At 37.2% G+C, this 20,925-nt stretch overlaps 1 protein-coding gene across 4 annotated transcripts in view; it reads right to left on the bottom strand.

The window, feature by feature from the left end:
• The window catches only part of SCAF4 (SR-related CTD associated factor 4), a 47,501-nt gene that overhangs the window by 23,487 nt on the left and 3,089 nt on the right, over positions 1–20,925 (bottom strand). For 3 of the 4 annotated variants that reach the window (XM_062001956.1, XM_062001950.1, XM_062001964.1), the window contains exons 2-11: positions 11,592–11,675; positions 10,912–10,956; positions 9,776–9,937; positions 7,234–7,369; positions 3,932–4,071; positions 3,220–3,399; positions 2,760–2,860; positions 2,205–2,252; positions 958–1,066; positions 486–653 (exon numbers count right to left, since the gene is read on the bottom strand). In XM_062001956.1, the coding sequence (XP_061857940.1) occupies positions 486–653; positions 958–1,066; positions 2,205–2,252; positions 2,760–2,860; positions 3,220–3,399; positions 3,932–4,071; positions 7,234–7,369; positions 9,776–9,937; positions 10,912–10,956; positions 11,592–11,675 (1,173 nt within the window). The remainder of the gene's footprint in view (positions 1–485; positions 654–957; positions 1,067–2,204; positions 2,253–2,759; positions 2,861–3,219; positions 3,400–3,931; positions 4,072–7,233; positions 7,370–9,775; positions 9,938–10,911; positions 10,957–11,591; positions 11,676–20,925) is intronic. The other variant, XM_062001972.1, reaches the window with a different exon arrangement.

Raw genomic sequence — 20,925 nt, 5'->3', positions numbered from 1 at the left:
AACAAGAGAGAAGCATTTACATGCACTTGGATTTTTAAAAACTTTTACAGATTTCTGAGTCTCCTTCCAGTGTATTAGTGAACTGCCAGGCCCTTCAAATTTAACTTTTCCAGTTAGTTTCTCTCTAGAATGAGATTATACTGCTAGGAGCCCATGAATCAAAATTCACAAATAAATGGAATAGATGTTCCCGAAGCATGATAGGGACAAAGAGATGATGAGGCAAAGAAAGAAGTGGAAGGATGAAATGCTATCCAAAGCCTTTCATAAAAGGAGGCATAAAGCATACATAGACTATTTTTGCTAGACTTCTGAAATACCGGACTTCTGTAGCACTGCAGCTAAACCAGCTTTCTCTCACATGAGCTATGTTCACAGCCATTCTCTGTCCATGGTTACCGTTCAATATCCTCTCCTGAACAAGCTATACAAATCCAAGAGGCATGCATTGAGAACTTCATCTGTTTATGGCAAGGGGTCCTCACCTGCTGATGTGGTTTTTGCACGTGTGGTTCACTTTGTACTGGAAAAGGAGACTGAAAAGTTTGCTGCACAGGTGCTGTTGGGGGAATCACAGGCTGAGCCATGGGTGGAAACTGTGGGGTAGGCAGGAGACCAAAACCTGGCATTTGCCCATTAGGAGGAAGCGAAACCTTTGAAGGAGAAAACACGTGAAAACCTCCAGTTAGGCAAAAAAATTATGTTAGCTTTCTTAGTTTGCTAAAGTAAAATTGTATCTCTGTTCCAAAGTCACAACAGAAGACCAGAACCCCAAAAAAGATGAAATAGGACAAGCATTTAGGTGTATAAAAACATGTTTCTTGAGAAAGTTGGAGGGCTAAGCCATATGAGCTCTGCACTACTAGTAACACCACTTCCTTACTTCTGCATAAAAGAAACCAACAGAAGATGGAAAATGCAACACAACAGAAGGACAAGGAAAAAACCTCAAGTTACCTGATGACGCATTGGATCCTGTTGTATTCCCATCATTCGCTGCTGAAAAGGATCCATATTTGGGAGCTGAGGAAACACTGGCTGTTGTATACCTTCTCCTGGAAATCCACTAAAACCAGTAATATTTTGGTGAGACAAGTCAGTAGATATACAGAATTTTTTTCTTTTATTTATATACTTCTATGTACATTTACACATTCTTTCTTCAAATTTAGACAGAAAAATTATCTTTATTATGAACCAATTTTCTCTCTAAAAAGTGAAAACTAGTGGCTTCCTCATCTTTTCTCCACTGTAAGAGTGTTAAGTCCTTTAACATTTAAAGAAATGCTACATAGAGGCTTAATCCTGTCTTCCCCCTGTACTTCCATGATCTTGCTAAAGACCTCAGTCTAGTCTATGGAAATTTTTCATGAAGGTTGTCTGCCTTAGGCTAATTTTTTTTCTTTCCATTTCCTCTTTTGAGAGCAACAGAGTTAAGCCTTTTCCTCAAGGGAACTAAATCAACCATACTTTTGCTGAAAAAAAGAACTAGTTGGGAAGAATTCAGGGCAGAGAAGAAAGGGATACGTATATCACACAAGGATTACAGTAATGCCATTCGCTTCCTGATTCAACACACAGAATGGACAGTGCTCAGGGAATTAATGAGGTCTGTGCAGTTAATAGGACCTGTTTACAGGATGCAGTTTGTGTAAGAAAGTTAACAGGATTTCAGGAAGATAAAAGAATTTTACTGTGATGTGAAATGGAACTTTGTAGTATTTTAAGATAGGCGCCACACAATGCTTAGATGATTCTGGACCGATTGGTTTTTCACAGAGAGTATTATTGATTTTGTGTGCCCCAACTGAGACTATTGGAATCCAATCTTCAGAGGCACACAACAATAAGGCACTAAGGACAGAGGCTTTCAAGCACCACTAGCAAAACAAACATGCCTAAAAGCCTAGTCCAGTGATGTCTGATTGGGCATACACAAGCAGTGCTTATGTTTGACCTACCTCATCTTTCTGTACTCCAGAGTTCCATCTGCATTACAGGGAAAATACTACTCATTTACTTTAATTGCATTTTAATTAACTAATACTTGTGGAACATTAAAGTGCTCAAAACGATAAACACAGTAAGAAAGCCAATGACAAAGTTAGTGATTGTGTTTTTGAGAGCAGGGTTTGGATGGCATATACAGAAAGTAAGACACAGGGCCACATACTGAAGCAGGGGAAAAAAAAATATTGACTAACCCAGGTATTGAGCACCATCCAGCCTGTGCACTGAATGAGAGAGAGGTCCTGTGGAAAAAACTAGTATGTGATCATGTAATTTAAGACTTTATCATAATGCACATCAAAAGGGAAACAGGAGTGCGAGTTAGTTTGCGTGGTTATTTAATGTTTGAGACCGTAAAGCTGCAAAGCCAAATTTTAATTTAACAGTTAAAACTATCACAAGGTTTTGAATAGCACCTTTTCCCCAGCCAGGAAAGCAATCCAGCTAATTACTAACAATGCTCTGACACACTCAAGTTGTGCAATAACAACAAGGAACTCATCTGGAAACCAAAACTGAGATTTTCTCTGCAGAACACGTTCCTCAGTCAATGATGCAACATGCCAAACCTACACCAAATCACGGAAGTAAAAAGCCAAAAACTCCCTCCCACTGGAAGTTGTTAGCAATGTTTTAACTTTGGACTGTAACAGTTAAGCACTGAAGTAACTTGGAATTTTAATTAGCATTCTAACCTACAGATTTTTTAGAACAAAGATTTTTTTATTTTATTATGACACTAAACTTACAAAGCTGGCTGAGAAACTGAAGGAGAAGGAGCTGAATCTTCTTTCTTTGACTCTTCCACTGCTTCTGGCTCATCATCATAGTCAAACCGATCTAGCAGCTTCTGAAAGAAGTTACATTGAGACGATTTTTTCTGTATCTTATAAAATTGAGAGCTAAAATATACTTATTATCAAAGTCTTACTATATATCTAACAGCTGTGGATTTAAAGACAAGGTTATAATCAAGCAAAAAAAGAAAAAATAATCTATATTCTAATACAGAATCAGAAACTGTCCAAAAGTAGTTTTCATTCAGCTTCAGAAAACGCTGTAAGAACAGAAAGGTGACCTCCAAATGGAAAGAGAAGATACAAAATTTGCATCATTTTTCTCCTAACAAATGCAGGACATTGAGTCATCCATCAAACAGTCTTCTGCTGAACTGAAAAAGTTCAATACAAAGACAAAATGAAGACTTACTTTGTCAAATGATGTTTTTTGCTCAGGCGGTGGGAAAGTAGCTTTTTGTTCTGATGGTTGTACTGCTGCTGTAGTTTTCAACTGAGCAGTAATAGCTTGAACCTGAGCCATCACAGTGTTATCTATGACCGGTGACTGGGGTTTTTGAGGCTGTTGAAAAGTCTGAAGAATCTGCTGAAGCTACAAAAACATGTTTAGTATTAAGTTCTGATATAAACACATAGTATTGAAGGTGTTGTAGGATATAAATTTTACAAACTAGACTATGGCATCGGATAAACACCATCGACAATCTGACTGAACTAGAAGAACTTGAAATGGTTACTTGGCCTTGCAGAAATAATTCGGTGGCAAAATTCATCAGATCCCAGATCAATCTTCAGGCCTTTCAACAGTGCAAATGCTTATGCTGACTGAACGATATAACTCAACATCGAGTTTGATGTATTCTGCCTGTCCTTGAAACTTTCTAACGTCATCATTTCAGAACTCATTATTTAGGAATATATAACTGAATTTTCCTCAAATAACATAATTACTGGACAGAAGGGTCACGGATAATCAAATACTAACTTTAACTCTTACAAGTTTTCCACTAACGACTTCAGGGCGGCTTTTTGTTTTGCTTCAAATTGAGGATTTTACTTTCATTTTTCCCTTTCATTTAACATAAAAACTGAAGTTAGAAGGGAACCAAATATAAAGAGATTACCTGTTGTCCTTGCGTTGTTTGAAAAAGCTGAGCTACAGCTGCAAAGGCATCGGAACTGGGCAACTGTGGCACAGTAGGTACTGAGTTAGCAGTAACCTGAGTTGGCTCTGAAGGGACTTTTGCTGGAGGGGGCGGTGAACCTGAGAGTTTTATAAGAATTGAGAGAACGTTAGGTTACTCCAAAACATTCACCTTACTCTTCAGTGCTTACATTTACCTCTTGGAAACAAACGCCTGTAAGCAATACTTTAACTCAAGGAGTCATATCTAAATTATCCCAACGGCATATTCTGTAACTGCTCCATTCACTGTTCACATCTGTGCATTACATACACTACGAAACCAGAAAAATGGCCTATGTGAAAGCTAGTCCAGTATGGCATTTCAGATCACAACTCAATGTTTACAATTGAACAATTTTAGAAAACTTCAAGAAAGAAACTGTTACTCAATGTAAAGCAATGTGCATCAATAGACTTAAAATGCTAGTTCTGGTTACAAAGTGCGGGCTGAGAGGAATCTCATGAGGTTCAACAAAGACAAGTGCAGAGTCCTGCATCTGGGAAGGAACAACCCCCTGCATCAGTAGAGGCTAGGGGTTGAACTGCTGAAGAGCAGCTCTGCAGAGAGAGACCTGGGAGTCCTGATTGATAATAAGCTAACCATGAGCCAGCAATGTGCCCTCGTGGCCAATAAGGCCAATGGCATCCTGGGATGCATCAAAAAGAGTGTGGGCAGCAGGTCAAGGGAGGTTCTTCTCCCCCTCTACTCTGCCCTGGTGAGGCCTCATCTGGAGTCCTGTGTCCAGTTCTGGGCTCCCCAGCTCAAGAGGGACAGAGAACTTCTGGAGAGAGTCCAGTGCAGGGCCATCAAGATGATTAGGGGACTAGAACATCTTTCATACCAGGAAAGGCTGTGGGAACTGGGGCTGATTAGTCTAGAGAAGACTGAGACTAATATTTATAAATATCTAAAGGGTGGATGTCAGGAGGTTGGGGCATCCCTTTTTTCTATTGTATCTAGCAACAGGACAAGGGGTAATGGGATGACGCTGGAACACAAAAAGTTCCATTTAAACATAAGAAAAAACAATTTCACTGTTCAGGTGAGGGAGCCCTGGCACAGGCTGCCCAGAGGGGTTGTGGAGTCTCCTTCCTTGGAAGTCTTCAAGACCCGCCTGGACATGTTCCTATGTGACCTGATCTAGGTGGACCTGCTTCTGCAGGGGAGTTGGACTAGATGATCTCTAAAGGTCCCTTCCAACCCCTACCATTCTATGATTCATCCTTCTGGGAGAGTATTTCAAATCGATCATCTAATAGTTCATCTGAAGAGCAACTGAGTTTTTCTTGCTATCTTCTATTGTCTAGCAGTAACTCAACTTTTGCTGAAAAGGTCTGGTAATAATTAATTAAAGAAAAAAATTATTTCACAAGCAACTCTCTTTAATAAGATTTGCTCACATGCCACTTTCACATGAGCATAAATCAAACCTGGATCTGAATAATTAGTGCTTCTACCATACAAACAATTTTTACTAATTTTTCCAGGAAGAATCTCCGATTTCCATTAAGCTTTACTAAAAGAGAGACCACATTTAAAGAGATGCTATTAGCTTTGCCTACACATGCTTTCCCGTTCTCTTTGCTTTATATTACAGGGGGGTTTTAAAATAAACATTTAGCCAGTACAAAGTAAATTAGCAGTAATATCATAATTCGTTCATGCTGTGAGCAAGTAACTATTCTTCAGCAAATATATTTTAGTGGACTACTATAAATCTGTACAAGGAGACAGCCAAAAAAACCCTCACAGGTAGAAATATTTTTTAGTTCAAGATACTAAGCAATATTCTTGCCTCATATTACCAACTTCTTTAAAGCTATTCATCTATTTGCAGTTTAAATAACTGCAGTGTTGACATGCAGTAAGCAGAGTCAAATGGGTCCCGGAAGTCAGACACCACATAACAATACCGCAAAAAGCTACGTGATTGTTTTAAATACAAATATATATTCAGAAGGATATTTGCTTGCTCAAGGGAGAAAATCTGCATTTTCCTCTCTTTTTTTTGGTGAACAGACTTTGTAGCATTATGAGCTAAGCAGACTCTATTTCACATAACGCATTAATATATTTATTATTATTCATTAGCATATATATTTCAAGGCCAAATTATCCCCTCTGGTGCATCTCACTGAAATCAGTGATTCTGTACATGAACACCTACACAGAAGGCGGGCAACCTGTTACCTACTAGTGATGAGACAAAGATGGAAAAATAGTGCCACTCACCTGTCATATCAGAATGAAACTGTACAGCTATCAGTCTACACTCAAGTTCAGATACCAAGACATTCCCTCTCCCTACTCCACCACATTTATAAAACATACCAATAGGATATGCTTTCCTAAACGCCACTGGAGACTATTTCACTTATGTTATTGTGCATCATTATTTTGTTGTCTGTCATCACACCTCACTCACTCCATTACATATTTCACCAGTCCTACTTCAACATACATCAGCGCAATAAATAAGGAGGTTACCAAACTTAGGTCTGAAATATAGAGTGCAAACTCAAAAAGAAAGCCCTCCAGAGAAAGAGAGAATTGTAGTTTGAATATTCTCATCCACAATTTGTTAACCTCACTAGGAGCTTTTTATGTAGCATAAAGTAGGTCAGTGAAAATACTGTGGGCAGGCCGTCATTACCTTACTCTTTAGGTCAGTGGTTTTCAACCAGTAGCCCATGTAAAAGCCTACTGCCAGGCATAAATTTACAGTTCAAGAATTTGGATTTAAAAACGCCAGTTAACAAGTTTCAGGGCTGCACGTTGAAAGAAACTGACAGCTGTTCCTTTCAGATACTAAGTTGACTGAAAGAACGATAAAGCTCTTAACAGGTAAGTTCACACTTATCAGAATGTGACATCAAACAATGACATAATAATTATAAAACTGACAAACAGAATAGTATTTCAGATGAAAAGAAAAAAATCCAACTTTTTTTTAAGAGAGAGACATCAAAATCATCTGTAAGTGTGCACATAAGTAGGTACACAGGCATAAACAATGTAAATTTCAGATATCTAAGAAATAAGCTTTTATAATCTGATAATTTATGAAGTACAGTATCAGCATTTGTTCAGAATAAGTTCAGCTGCCCCACGTAACTGTGATTGCAAAGTTGAGTTTATTAATATGCTGCTGTTGAAACTTAGTACGCGCTTCAATGTGAAAGCAAACAAGCTCTTAGCATTCGCCCTTTTTAACGGAGGAGTTATAATGTCATTCATACCTTCATTATTAGTAGCATTTTCTGTCATGGGTGCAGTGGCACTAGTTCCTGCTGCCATATCCAGAAGAGGCTGAATTATTTCAATTTTAAATACCCCATTTTTCTGCCAAAGGTTCAGGACACGGACTATTTTGCTCTGTTGAAACAAAAGCAACTATCAATGCTAAATACAGCTTTCCTAAGTCACACACACCACACTTACGTTCCACATGTTGAGAAGAAAGGTTTTAAGAGTTTAGCATAATCAGGCATACCTATTTAACAATCCCTATGTTGTCACGTAAGTCAGCAAGACTTTTTACATGGCAAAGGTAAAAACTGCCAACTGATTTTACTGCCAGCTTTAATAAAAAGCAAATTCTGCCATTTTTCTAAAACTGTGCCTAGCCCTAGATGGTCATAAAGGGGTCAAACAAACAACAAATTCCACAAGAAAGATGGAGAAAATGAAGATGAGTTGGAAAGCTCTAATGAAGAGAGGGAGGATTAGACCATAAAATGTGGGGAAAAAAGCTTTAGACAGAAGATTGTTTGCTTGACTTTTTTTCTCGTAACCCAACCAATTCTATGTTGACACTGGAAAACTCATCTCCATCACTATTCAAAAGATCAGGAAAGCAAGTGAAAAACATTCTAAGTGATCCCTACAGAAAGATTAAATTAGAACCTCTGATTGTCAGATGTTATTTTAAGCTTGTTTCTTTTTTTAACATTTCAGGAACAAGCTGGAAATTAGTCTCTCTTTCTTTAGCCCAGTATTAAACAATAATATCAAACTAGATGTGCTACTTCAGTTGGACCATGCAAGCAAAACTGAGAATACAGGTTATATTGATATATTCATCCCTTTTGTATACTTTGTCAGCTGACCTGTACATATATACATTTTAAGTTACTTCTACTATAGCCGCTAAGAATTAATCCATTCTGTTCCTTCTTGTTTCAACAGTAAAATGCCTTACTGTGACTCAGTTGAACACACCCATGCAAATCCACCTATACTTTCATAAGCCAAGCGATTAGAGAATTTTACAAAATGTTTTCTACAAAATGTTTCCTACAATAAGATCACTTAGTGAGAAATCTGTAATGGCTATTTTAAAAGAAGATTTTGGTCTGTGTGATGGGTTTGTGAGGAGCCGCTTTTGCTTGGTAACGGGGGGGGGGGGGGGGCTGCAGTGCTGCCCCCATAAACAGTTCCCAAAACTTCCCCTGGCTCTGAGTTTCCAAAGACCCTTGGTACTTATGATTGATTGTGGTCCTTTTTTTCCTAGATTGGCCTAAACCAAATCTGAAAAAAAGTTAACTTTAAAATAGTAGCATAGTAGTTTTTGTGTATTCTACCTATCCAGAACACTTGAAAATAATATGGACCAAAGAAAAAAAAAAAGTAGTGCTCTTGTTTTCTGTCATATATTAATCTTACAGAAAGGCTGGTGTTTTGTTTTGTTTTAAAAGTATCACTGTCTTTGGACAGCAATCATAGTTGTTGTGTATCTGTAGATAATTTTTTTTTTTGTTTCAATAGTGAAAATTTATTAAAGCAAGCATGTTTTAAATAGTATTATTCCCCTAGTGGAAAGCATCTTAACTATGAGATATCAAATAGTTTTATAAAGAAGACAGATGGTCTAATTCATTTAGATGAACAAAATGGTAACTATGAAGACAGAAAGAGGAAGGGACTGCTCGATTTCATCAGGTTATTAACTCAGAAACTCCAAAATATCAGACGCAGGGCCTAAAGGTCTAAATATTACATATCAGAAACTACAAAACATCAAAGCATTTCAAAAAGCTTAGTTAAAAAGTTAGGGGAAAAGTCAGTTAGGATAGAAAAGGCTATTTTGCTCTTACAGTACTGTAATTAATCAAAAAAGCAAGTAGGCAATTTTCTGGAAAACAAGTGCCAACTTCTAAACCACAGTTCTCTTGGGAGTATTTGGAAACTGTTTTGACAGAGGGTACAACAGTCACTTTCTGTGGGTAGCAACTTGGACCATCATGAATTCGCAATACTTTCTGAGCCTCTGTTCTACCAGCAAGTACAGCAAAACTAAGAAAACGGAGGCTTTAAACCAGGGTTGACAATTAGAGAAGCAATGAAATTCTCAATTATAGGATCTGTAAAGACTGGAGAAATCAACTGGACTATTTTCTTAGAAAATATCTGGAAGTAGAGCCTTCACTGCCTACAACACCAGAATTTCTGCTGTAACACTTTGTTTTTGTGAGATACGTGATCTCCCACAGCAAGTTTTCCTGAAAGCAACTCAAGAAGAAAAGTTTTGGCATAATCACACGCACATTGTTCAAGTGACTGCATAGGCAAAACAAAACTGATTAAGTTAGGCAAAATAAATATTTTAACCAGAATTTTCATTGAACTATCACCTTTCATAATCCTTCTCAGCATGTTTTACCATTTCATATAACATTCACCACCATGGACACAATCACCAAACCAGTTTTCACTTAAGTCGAAACACCAAAGTAGCACTGCTATCAATTCACACCACCACTTGAGAAATTATAGTTGTACCTTGTCTTCAGATGGACAGAGATATAAATACTGGAATGTGGCAGTAATATTTTTAGAGAATCTTGGCCCAAAAACATCTTTGTCTGTTCCAAATTGGTGACGAGACTGACGAACAATAGAGTCAATAACATACAACCCAGGGACTTTATATTCCGGTTTGCACTGAAAAGATAAAAATAATTTCCATTATGCAGTGATAGTAACAAAGTAACATGAATTCACCTTAGATCCTGACACAAAATGTATACTTAGTATACTTGTGTAGGAAAAAAATTACATTCATTTCATGTAAAATACTCTTTTAGTGTTTTGCTTTAATTTTCTTTATAGAAACAGAAAAGGAGAAAAACATGCTTTCCCATTTGGGACAGAGTAAATGTATCTAGATAGCCTGAAGCAGACTTTATCTTCTAAATCACTGCTTTTAAAATACCTTTAGCTTGACAACATGTGACTGCAACAATAGGTTTACTACATTACAGTATAGACTGTCACAACTCTGCTATCACCTCACATTCAATGCACTACTTCCACCAACCCTATTCTCTAGAGTTTAATGCGAAGTCCTTCCCTTCGGAGGTCTCTGAAGGACTTTGAATGAAAAGGAGTATTTTTCCTGTTCACTCTGAGGAATTTACTTCAGGCAGCATGACAGTGTGGTTTTAGTGAGTATTGCCTGTTGTTTCATGTCAAGCATGAAAACTGTATTTTCTGAAAATATATATTAGCTTAGCCAGTGAAAATTAATATGAAGTTCAGTTCCTGTGTGACGTACTCTAGGTGGCCCTGCTCTGGCAGGAGGGTTGGACTAGATGATCTTTCGAGGTCCCTTCAACCCTTAACGTTCTGTGATTCAGTATCTCCAGCTTTCTCCATAGTTGCAGGGTAGAGGAGGAAGGGAGAATTTCACAGTTTCTTCCCCTCCCACCCCCCGCCCTTTTTTATGCACTACAGAAAACTAAAATGAGGAGATCATACAGCCAAAGATATACCAAAATGTATAAAATCCTAACAGAGCAGAATTTTCTCCCTCAATCCTTGAACAACAGAAGCCTTTTTGGTTATTTACTGGCATTATCAACTATATCTAATAATGAATATAGATAATATCTTTGTCAGTAGAATTTTTTTTTTACCTTTTTGATAAACTTCTCTACAATCTGGACAACATGCTTGTAGAGCTGGAAAATAAATACATAAATTAATTTCTCATCTACTCAACAGCGGCACATTATTTTACAAGTATTTTAACTCTTTGCACTTATTAATGTCTAGGAACATCGTAGTGACATTCTAAAAAGCATGTTACCCTGTTAAGTTAACCAAGCAGAGAAAGATTTCATGGGGGAAACAGACAGAACCAAGCCATGCTTTCTGTTAGAAGCATGTCAGTGCCTACCTGATAGACATACTGCTTCTAGAGTATCAGTGAGAGCTTTCTGCATTTACTTCCTAAGCAAGTTCTCTACGTTTTAGTGTGCAACAGTGCAGTTGTATCCTGCAACACTTAAAATTTTATTGCATGGAAATCACAACAACTGAGTGGGTATACTCATATATATATATAAATATAAAAAAAATATATATAAAAAGCAATTATTTAAAAAAAAAAAAATCAAGCTGGAGTTATGCTACTAGTCTAAAACCAAGAGGTCATATTCACCACCCACTTGCTTCTAGCTAACACTCTTAACACCAACTAGAATAAAACATCCATGAAACTAAGACTGGGAAATCAAGCAGAGCATTTACTTAGAAATAAAGTAATAAAATATTGGTACTGTTACAGGTTCTTGTTTGTTCTACTGTACTTTACCTTAATAGCTTTAATGGCAGCTTTTGTGATGAGAATCATTTTTGCTCGGGAAATAGGAGGTTTCATCTCCATCAGTGAAAAGAGCTACAACAGAGAAAACAAATATTAAAAATGTATTCTGAAGTTTAATTTATTCTTAAGTTAACAAAAAAGGCAACATTTCAGAAAATTCATCAATTACTGATGTTCCACACTATCACTAAGGTGCTGGCTTGCCCTTGAAACAAGAGGACTAACAGGCAGATCTGTCCAGGCAATGTTCAAAGCTGTCTTCCTTAGGAACTAATCCACATTCACTAATTTACCAGATTTTGTTAAGGCTGCTGTCAAAGTTGGTATCTGCTAACTTACGGTATGGGAACTTGCTATTTTACAAAACCAGAAATAACTATCTCTTGATTAAAATCAGCCTGAGTATCTGCTTATCAAACAGAAATGTTAGGATGGCCTCATAGATAGACTGACACAATCCTATAATCTTTAACATGCACAGAAATACGACAACTTTCATCTACCAAGGCAATCAAATCAATATCAAGTTTTCAAATTATCCCCCAACATACAGGCATTACAAATGTAAACAGATGTTTACCAATTTGTTTGCCGTGACCATACATATTACTATTAAAATGAACTGCACCAAATGCTTGGGAGGGTCCTCTGCACTATTCTCCGTATTAATGTCACCCAGTGGAAAAGTTTATTTCTCAAGGACATCACTTTCAGAAGTTACTAGTCTTTACGGATGACAGTTTGAGGCATTCAGTGAATCCAACTTACATAATTCTCATCTCATTTGTACAAGCATAGCCTAGGCACACCATTTCAAAGAGTCTTAATCATATTACATGTTAAGAGTGCTATTCTATTAGGCCCATTAAGCACAAAACAGATTCTGCAGTGCTAGATTTAGGTTGGGGTGTTCGGGTTTTTTTAAAGTCTGAAAGCATATTCTCTACTCAAAGCATGTAGGATATAGGTAGGATGTTTAGCTCTGCAAATCTGGAAGCGCAACTCTAAGTAAATCAGTCCTCCCAATTTCATGTTCACAAATACTTTTGCCACGACATATGTAATGGATGAGGAAATTTATTACAAAACACTTTCAAAAAGTCTTGAACCTAGAAAAGACGTTGTTTCATTTTCCAGTATTAAACATATAGTATTAGCTTTACATTTCAGAAACAGAATCTAAAACTTGCAGACAGAACTGTAAGAGCAGAAGAAACATCCATGAAGGGCTCAATATAGAAAGTGGAATGAGAGCGATAAATTTTTCTCAGGACCTTGGCACCACCTGAACAGCACAACAGTCTTATTAAACTTTGCTTCCTGTAAATCATTTTAAGAAAACAAGGAAATAAGAGATCTGGGGAGGTTTCTTTTCAAACAATAGTCCTACAGTCTGACACCCATAAGCATGCATGCATGCACACACACCAGAAGGTAGCAAAATCCAATGCACATTTCACTACTTTCTACATCACTCTGCCTACTCTGGATCTACAGAGAATTCTATGTACTCCAGAAGCTGCTGTTGTCATTTCACATAATAAAATAACCAGTTGCAAGAACTACACCATCTACTAAACTATACTTTTATGGTGTACTGTACATACTTCTGTTCTACTAGTCATTAGACCTTGAAGCATAAATTCACACTGGCTTGTCAGGACCATCCTCTCTTCTTCAATCTTCGTTCTCATCTTTCAAGAAGAAAAAGAAGCTAGGACATCCCAGTATTACCTTTTAATTTCTCCTCCTTCTATAGCACAGCTCATGGTTCAGTGGTCTACTTCATTAAATATTGTTTTCTATTCTTCCCATAAACTTAACTTTCTATTTAATCTGTGGCTTACTGAACCTAAAATCACTATATTGTCATGATTTGTGAAAAGCAAAAATCCATGGAGATTTTCATTATTTCCTACACAGACATATTTGTTTTTACCTTGAAATATTCCCCACAAATCACAGAAAAAAATGGGTTTGTGTTACATAATTTGATTTTACTCTTTACAATAAAGAAAAAATAGAGCCTTTAAATGCCAGCCAAAAATGTAATCCATTACTTGGCACAACTCAAAGTAAGAGAATAAACGTACCTTCATTTGACAATGTAATGGAAAGTAAGATGTCATTTAAAAATGTATGTTCTTCTTTTTCTATTCATTTAAAGTTCCAAGACCATTGTGATGAGACCAGCTTACACTGATTTATCCACTGTCTCAGTTAAGAAAAAAACCAATGTATGAGAGAAAAAAATCTGGCCAAATATTTAAAGGCACATAAAGTGATAACAAGACTTCAGCAATACAAAATGAAAGCCTTACACCAATAAAATACAAAGATTAGGCAAGAAGCTATTTACTTTCTTAATCCAATTGCCATTCCAGGGGATACGGAAGAAAAATTGTCCTTCAAGATGGTGGTAGCCAGATACCTTTTCCAACACCAACAATCAAGTCAAGACAATGACTTTTCATTATTAATATCCATAAAGGGCAAGTTCTAGTGATAGAATGTTTGATTTTTAATGCCATTCAAGTAGTAAGACATACTTTACCTAACATTCCCGCTTGCTGAGAAATCACAGTATGGACAAACAAAAACTGTCTGAGAACAGACAGAAATAAGGACAGAAAGAGAGAGATGATTTGTTTTTTTAAAAAAAGCTCAACTTCTATCTCAAAATATATTGCTTTACAGTAAGTGCAAAGGCTCTTGATGAACAAAGTCAGTACTATTATTAAACCTCAGGAAAACCTGTTTTCAGAGCTAATGAAAGAAAGAAAACAATTCTTTCCAAAACCCAATGCCCACAAACAAACCACGAGAAGGCTCAAAAAACTGAGATTCATAAGAGGAGGAAAAATGGAGCCAGCACTAAGACAGGCACGCCATATCCTCTTCTCTACACACTAACAACTGGTTACACAAATGACTAGTCCTCTAGAAAAAGGAGCCAGTCCCATAAACAAGAACAAAGAAGCCATCATGAAAGCAGCACTTCAGTGTTTGTATTTCAGGAACACAATCAGAGAGAGCAAGGAAACTGGGAGAGCTCATAGCTGGACAGCAGATGACAATAAACAATGGCAAAAATCCAAAAAGAAGTGTCTTAGAAATTATCCCAAGAATGACATTACAACCAGGGGTGGTGGGGGAAGGAAAAAAAAAAAAAAAAGTCCAAGAGGAAAGAAATTGCCAGAGGGCAAGAAAAAGGGAAACCAGATAGATGTGCTGAAGTAGCCAGGGAGGATGCAATAAAGAATATGGTAGCTTGGAGAAGTCACTAATTAAATGACATGAGAGGCTGAAACTAAGGCTAATAAGGCAGGAATACACAAGAGCTTTGGAAGAAGAGGACTGAGCAGATCCCTGTAAATTGTTCCTTTGCTGTTAACAGACAGCACTTTGGACAACAGCAAGAAAAACATAGTAAAAGCAATGAGGTCAGCACATGCAGATATTTACAGCTCAGGATGAACAGACAGCTGAAGTACACATTAAAGTGAGATGCAAATGTCTTTACATACATGTATATGTATGCATATATGTATATGCATATGTATGTGCATGTGTATGTGTATGTATTCTCTCTTGGAACAGCGCATCAAAATTTTGTTGCCTTTTATTTTGTTTGTAAGATTTTAGAATACTGAATGACTATTTTTATTTAATTTTCAGTATCATAGTTACATGTGTCAAAACCATATTTTAAAGATGAGTAAATCCAAAATTTAACAACTTTACTAGGTCCTCATGGATTTTCACTGTTAGAAGGGGAAACTGTTCAGTAAGACATTCATTTGCATATGTTCACTTAGACTTGGATCTTCTTTCATATACATTTCCCAAAAAAATCCAACCATTTTCAGAGGACTGTCCTTACAATGATACATCTAACTCCTCAAAGGGCACCAGGATCAACTCAAGAAACAACCTCAATACGGAACCTTACACTTTACTTAAAGAACAAAAAAAACCAAAGACAACAATCTTTTCCATCTTGAGAGCATTTCCAATGTACAGGATCATGTCCATGGAATTCTTTGGCCTGTAAAGCTTGACCTGCTAGAAATGACTTGCTGCTTTTGCTGATCTAACTGGATGTTTGGAGAAAAACCAAAACGGCTCCTAGTTGTTGCTTACTGTCTTTGCCCATATAGAGACACCACTGGCTAAAGAAAAAAGCAGGAATTTACCTTTGCCTCCTTTTCTACTGCCCACTGTCCCCAGTCTATTTGTTTAGCAACAAAAGCCACTCACGGTATCCTGTTCACTCAGACAGGAAGGGCATCATCAGGCAAGAGTCAACAGGGGAAAAGAAATTAACTGAAACTTTACATAAGAATTATTTAATCCACAAAGACCAGAATAGTGCATCAAAAAGACTGTGGCCAGCAGGTCCAAGGGAGCTTCTCTTCCCCCTCTACTCTGTGCTGGTGAGGCCTCATCTGGAGTCTTGTGTCCAATTCTGGGCTCTCCAGCTCAAGAGGGACAGGGAACTTCTGGACAGAGTCCAGCACGGGGCCACCAAGATTATCAGGGGACTGGAACATCTTCCTTATGAGTAAAGGCTATGGGAACTGGGGCTGATTAGTCTAGAGAAGAGTAGACTACAGGGAGGATCTCATTAATATTTACAAATATAGAAATGGTGGATGTCAGGAGGTGGGGACATTCCTTTTTTCTGTTGTATCCAGTGACAGGACAACGAGTAATGGAAAGAAAGAGGAACACAGAAAGTTCCATTTAAACATAAGGAAAATTCCGGGTTACAGTGAGGGTGAGGGAGCCCTGGCACAGGCTGCCCAGGTAGGGTGTGGAGTCTCCTCTGGAGGTTTTCAAAACCCACCTGGACGCGTTCCTGTGTGATCTGATCTAGGTGGACCTGCCTTGTTAGGGGAGTTTGGACTAGATCTCTAAAGGTCCTTTCCAATTCCTACTATTCTATGTCTATTCAATACTGATATCTTTATTCAGTTTTGGTAATTTCCATAGTTTAAGAAGAAATGTCTCCTGCTGTCTGCGTGGATTCCTTCACACACAAGGAAAAACTAATGTAGAAAAACTAGTAGAAAGGCTTCACTACAAAATGTAATAAAAATCATTAAGGCAAAGTTCGTAAGAAAAACTCTCTTATTTCAATTTTAAGTCTCACTTGTTGAATGTAGCATGAAAAAAGCACACTTTTGTTTATACAAAAGCTCTAGCTTAGTATACAATTTCAACTTAATAATTTCCGAACATTTCTGGAACCTCTCCCCCTATATTTGAAAGTCTGCATGCTGCAGCTGCACATGTTTTTAAAAGGTATCATTGATTTGTTTCTCCATATCAGCACATGTACTACAAAAAAAGTGGAGGTATTAACCTACTAAACTCAAGAAATTATACAAAATATTGATTCAAGGTTATTTCTGCATACCCTTCACAACAGTACAGAAGTACAGGATTAAAAAAAAAAAATTCTTTAGAGCCAAGAACCTCAAAGGCAGAAAAATCACCTGCTCATTTGCAACCTAAGAAATGAAATTAAATAACAAAGATGACCCTCTCATTAAACTATAGTAGATAGCAAAAGGTGACTAATCATATTGCACACTATTTAAATAGCAAGCTAGTAACTTCTTTCTCTCAATGTAAAGTAGAGAATAACTACTATAGAAAAGATGTAGCAGGAGTGAACCAAGAACACCTTTAACTCAAACTGTAGAACCTGCTTCAGTTCTTAAGCCCTGGGTGAGGTGTACTAGGAGAGGTGAGTAACAGGAGAAGGAACAGGATGGCCTTTAGTTTTCAGTCCGTCTAGCAGCAAATTATTCATTTCTGCCATACTGCAAACAATGCCCATTGAGGGTCTATTTTACACAGAAACCCAAGAACTGTGCATTTTTTAAGCAAAGGGGGAATCACTGTTTTCCAATTTACCCACAGCCTTACCTCAGAATCCCAAAAAGGCAGCATGTCTGGGCATAGCCATGTCTTCAAAAAGAGCAAGTTGAAATGTAGGAATACTATCAGCTTTGTTATTTCATTACTGAATTCATTACAAGAAAAGCAAAACCAGATAGTAATGTGTGCAGGCTAGTAGAAAAAGAACAGGGGTGCCAAGAGAAAAACATAAGACATATGGTCAGAGAAAAAAGGGCAGCACACAGTTTCCAAACCCAAAACTACTAGAAAGGAAGTAAGACAGTGTCATCCAGTGAGACTGATCCCGTTGGCACAGAAGAAAAAAGATCAAGCTTATATCCTTTGTGGTTTCCTCAAGCTTCATGTTTGATCTTAAGCCTATTTAACTGTTTTAACAATGAGATAACATAGTAGAAAAGTAAAAATACCTTTTGAGACTTGAACTGACTTCCCTGGCTTCACTCCCTTGCTGAAGTTTCTTTGCCCGAGAAAGGTCTCTTTATTTACAAAGAGGTAGGACTTCATATACTTAACTACATAAAATCCACAGAAAAGAAGCTGCATAGACAGAAGCCTGACATACCAAAAGAAACAGTGTTTAGTGATTAGCAGATACTGAGCACTTGGGTCACTGTTAAAATACTCACATTCGGTCTTCCCTTCTCTCACTTTCACAGGGGAGTCTGATGTGTCCTCAACAATTTTGCCAAGTCTTATGTGACCAAGAACATTTACCTAAGCAGGCTCCATACATATATGTGACACAGTCAGTAAACTCTGTACATGCATTCATTATTTTTTAAAATGTATTTTATGCAAGCATTTAGAAAGTACCTGATATAGCCAAACTACAAGTCACTTACAGACATACAATAGTATTTATTTGTTCACATGCCTACAGAAAAAAGAAGGATGATGGAAGATGCAACTAACAAGCACAGATACCATACTATTTTGTTAACAAAATACCATTACTATAATGCATAATTAGATCTTTAAAAAGTCAGACTTTTAAAAAGATACACACAGAACCACAGAAAATCAGTTAGACATAAACTTTTCTTCCCCTATACAACTCACGGCATCCTTTCCTCTTAGGTCGTCATTATTTCTTGAGGTGGTAGGAAAAAGAGAAAGATAATGATGTCTACCAAAGTTCTGATATTAAGCTGTCTCAGAGGATCAATGTAAGTTTTAAATTCTTGACCATCAGCTGTGAAGCATACAAGTGCTGATGAAGGTAAGAGATGACCATACAGTTCATGCTGTCATGCTACATTCTTTGGAAAATACAGTGAGATTTAAATTTGACCAGATATGAACCCCAGGCAACAAAGTTAAATAGTACTTCCTCAAATAAGCTGTTTCTGTCACCTAGAAAGACCATTCATAAATTCCAAATCTCCGGGGAAAAACATCTTTAAAAAGACATTCATATGAAAATGACATCATGAAAGTACATAGAATTGAATTTTGTGTTCTACATTAATGTTTCAGAAACTTAACAGGATCAGTACTGTGCTCATAACTCCAGCATGTCTCTTGAAAAGCTCTTTATCTCCTTTATTCTCTTACCAAGAATCTCTACTAGAATGCCACTGCTTTCAATATTCCTGGAAACAGTTTAGTCCAACTCTTTAGACACAGCTCTTTCAGGATCACAGCCATGATGACCCTTCAATTACCATGATAGAGTCATAAAACCAACAAAGCAACTTCCATTCCAAAAGAGCTGCAAGCTACTGCTGCAATAATTTCAGTCTGCATATCAGTTTTAAAAAGGAACTAAATTCACTCAAACTCTAGTAGCGACTCTTTTCCTCTCTTTCTACCCCATCAAAATGGCATTTGAACGGCTGCTTAAGCACTCTCCCAGGACATGCAGAAAGGCCTTAAAAATACAGCCTGTTGCACCCACTAGAATATAGGAATCGTCGTAGGCAGCTCCCCCAGGTAGCAGTTTTCACTGTTTTCTTAAAAAGAGACAAAGGGTGCCAAAATGCACAAAAGACTATATCAATCTTTTCTCCAGCCTGAGAGATACTGGTAGTCGTGTCCTTGCTTTGCCATACAACAGAAGGAATATAACTGAGGTTCATGAGTTCCAGCAACTGCTGAAGAACCCCTGTGAAGAAGATCACACTAACCTCTATTTATAGGACCTGAGGAGGGGAGGGGAAGAACAGGGAGAAATAGATTGTAATAGAACATGCAAATTGAAATCTTATCATTAGTTTAAGACAGTTATACTAGATCAAAAATACAACTGTCCAGTTCACTTAATATGGATAACCAGTAAAGAAGAAAGCTGTAGCTCTAATTAAAAAAAAATAAAAAACAAAAATAAAACCAGCCCACAAAACACCTATTCTGTTTGTGATCTAGGCATGCTTAAGTGTGATATCAGTTGTTTCTGTGGTACAGATTAACAACTACCAACCTGAGGCAATTAAGTGAATACACTACATTACTCAATACAAATACAAGATTACAAAATAGAAAACTTGACCTAATTCTGCTTCCAGCAAGCAGCAAGATTGTGAAGAAATCTCTATTTCTAACTTTTATAACCAGTAAACTATCCCTCAAGTTTTTCAGATTAAAGGAAACACATATCCTCAATATTAAAACATGACAAGGAATAAAACCTTTATAAACTATGGCAGATGTGTGGGTTTGGTTTGGTTGTGGGTTGTTGTTTTGTTTTTCTAGAAAAAAAGTTTACTTGTTTTCTTAAAAAATTAAAAAGCTTTGCACCATTATCAAGTCACCTTTTGTGATTTACTTACATGGTACTATTTATTTAATACAACATATAGACATAAGAGTACATGAATTCCAGGCAAAACATACTATACTACAGAACTGTCAAATCCTACCTATTCAGTTGGTGCTACATGCTCAGAGTACAGCTGGATAAAAATAGAGAGGCAAACACATTTGGTCAATATAAAAAATGAGCTTCCTCCTGTAAAAAATGAGAATTTTTAAGAGGCACATTTATTGGTAAACCTGCACTCAAGACATAGGTAGAAAGAACAGGACTAAGGGAATGGGCAACACAATCAAACGTGATCAAATTACGCAACCCGTGTGAGTTACAACTCATTGGCAGATCCAAACTAATTGACTTTAAGTGTTCTTGCCTAGGTGGCCACAATTGCTAAGTGCTAGCCCAAGTTTTACCTCGGTTCAGATGGGTAGTTAAGATCACATACTTCTCACAATTAGGTGACAGGCAGAAACTTGTTACTTCACTACACATAATCATACTGTCAGAAGCCTATAACACAAAGGGCAGAAACTGAACTTCCGAGTAGAATTGGAACCCAAATCAGACTAAACTACTCTTCAAATAGCATAAATAAAAGTGTTGCTAGTGCAGAGAATGCTGATCTACTAGCTTAAAAGA

The sequence above is a fragment of the Colius striatus genome, chromosome 1, assembly GCF_028858725.1.
Source record: "Colius striatus isolate bColStr4 chromosome 1, bColStr4.1.hap1, whole genome shotgun sequence".
Taxonomy (NCBI): domain Eukaryota; kingdom Metazoa; phylum Chordata; class Aves; order Coliiformes; family Coliidae; genus Colius; species Colius striatus.
This window is presented reverse-complemented; position numbering and strand designations above follow the sequence as displayed.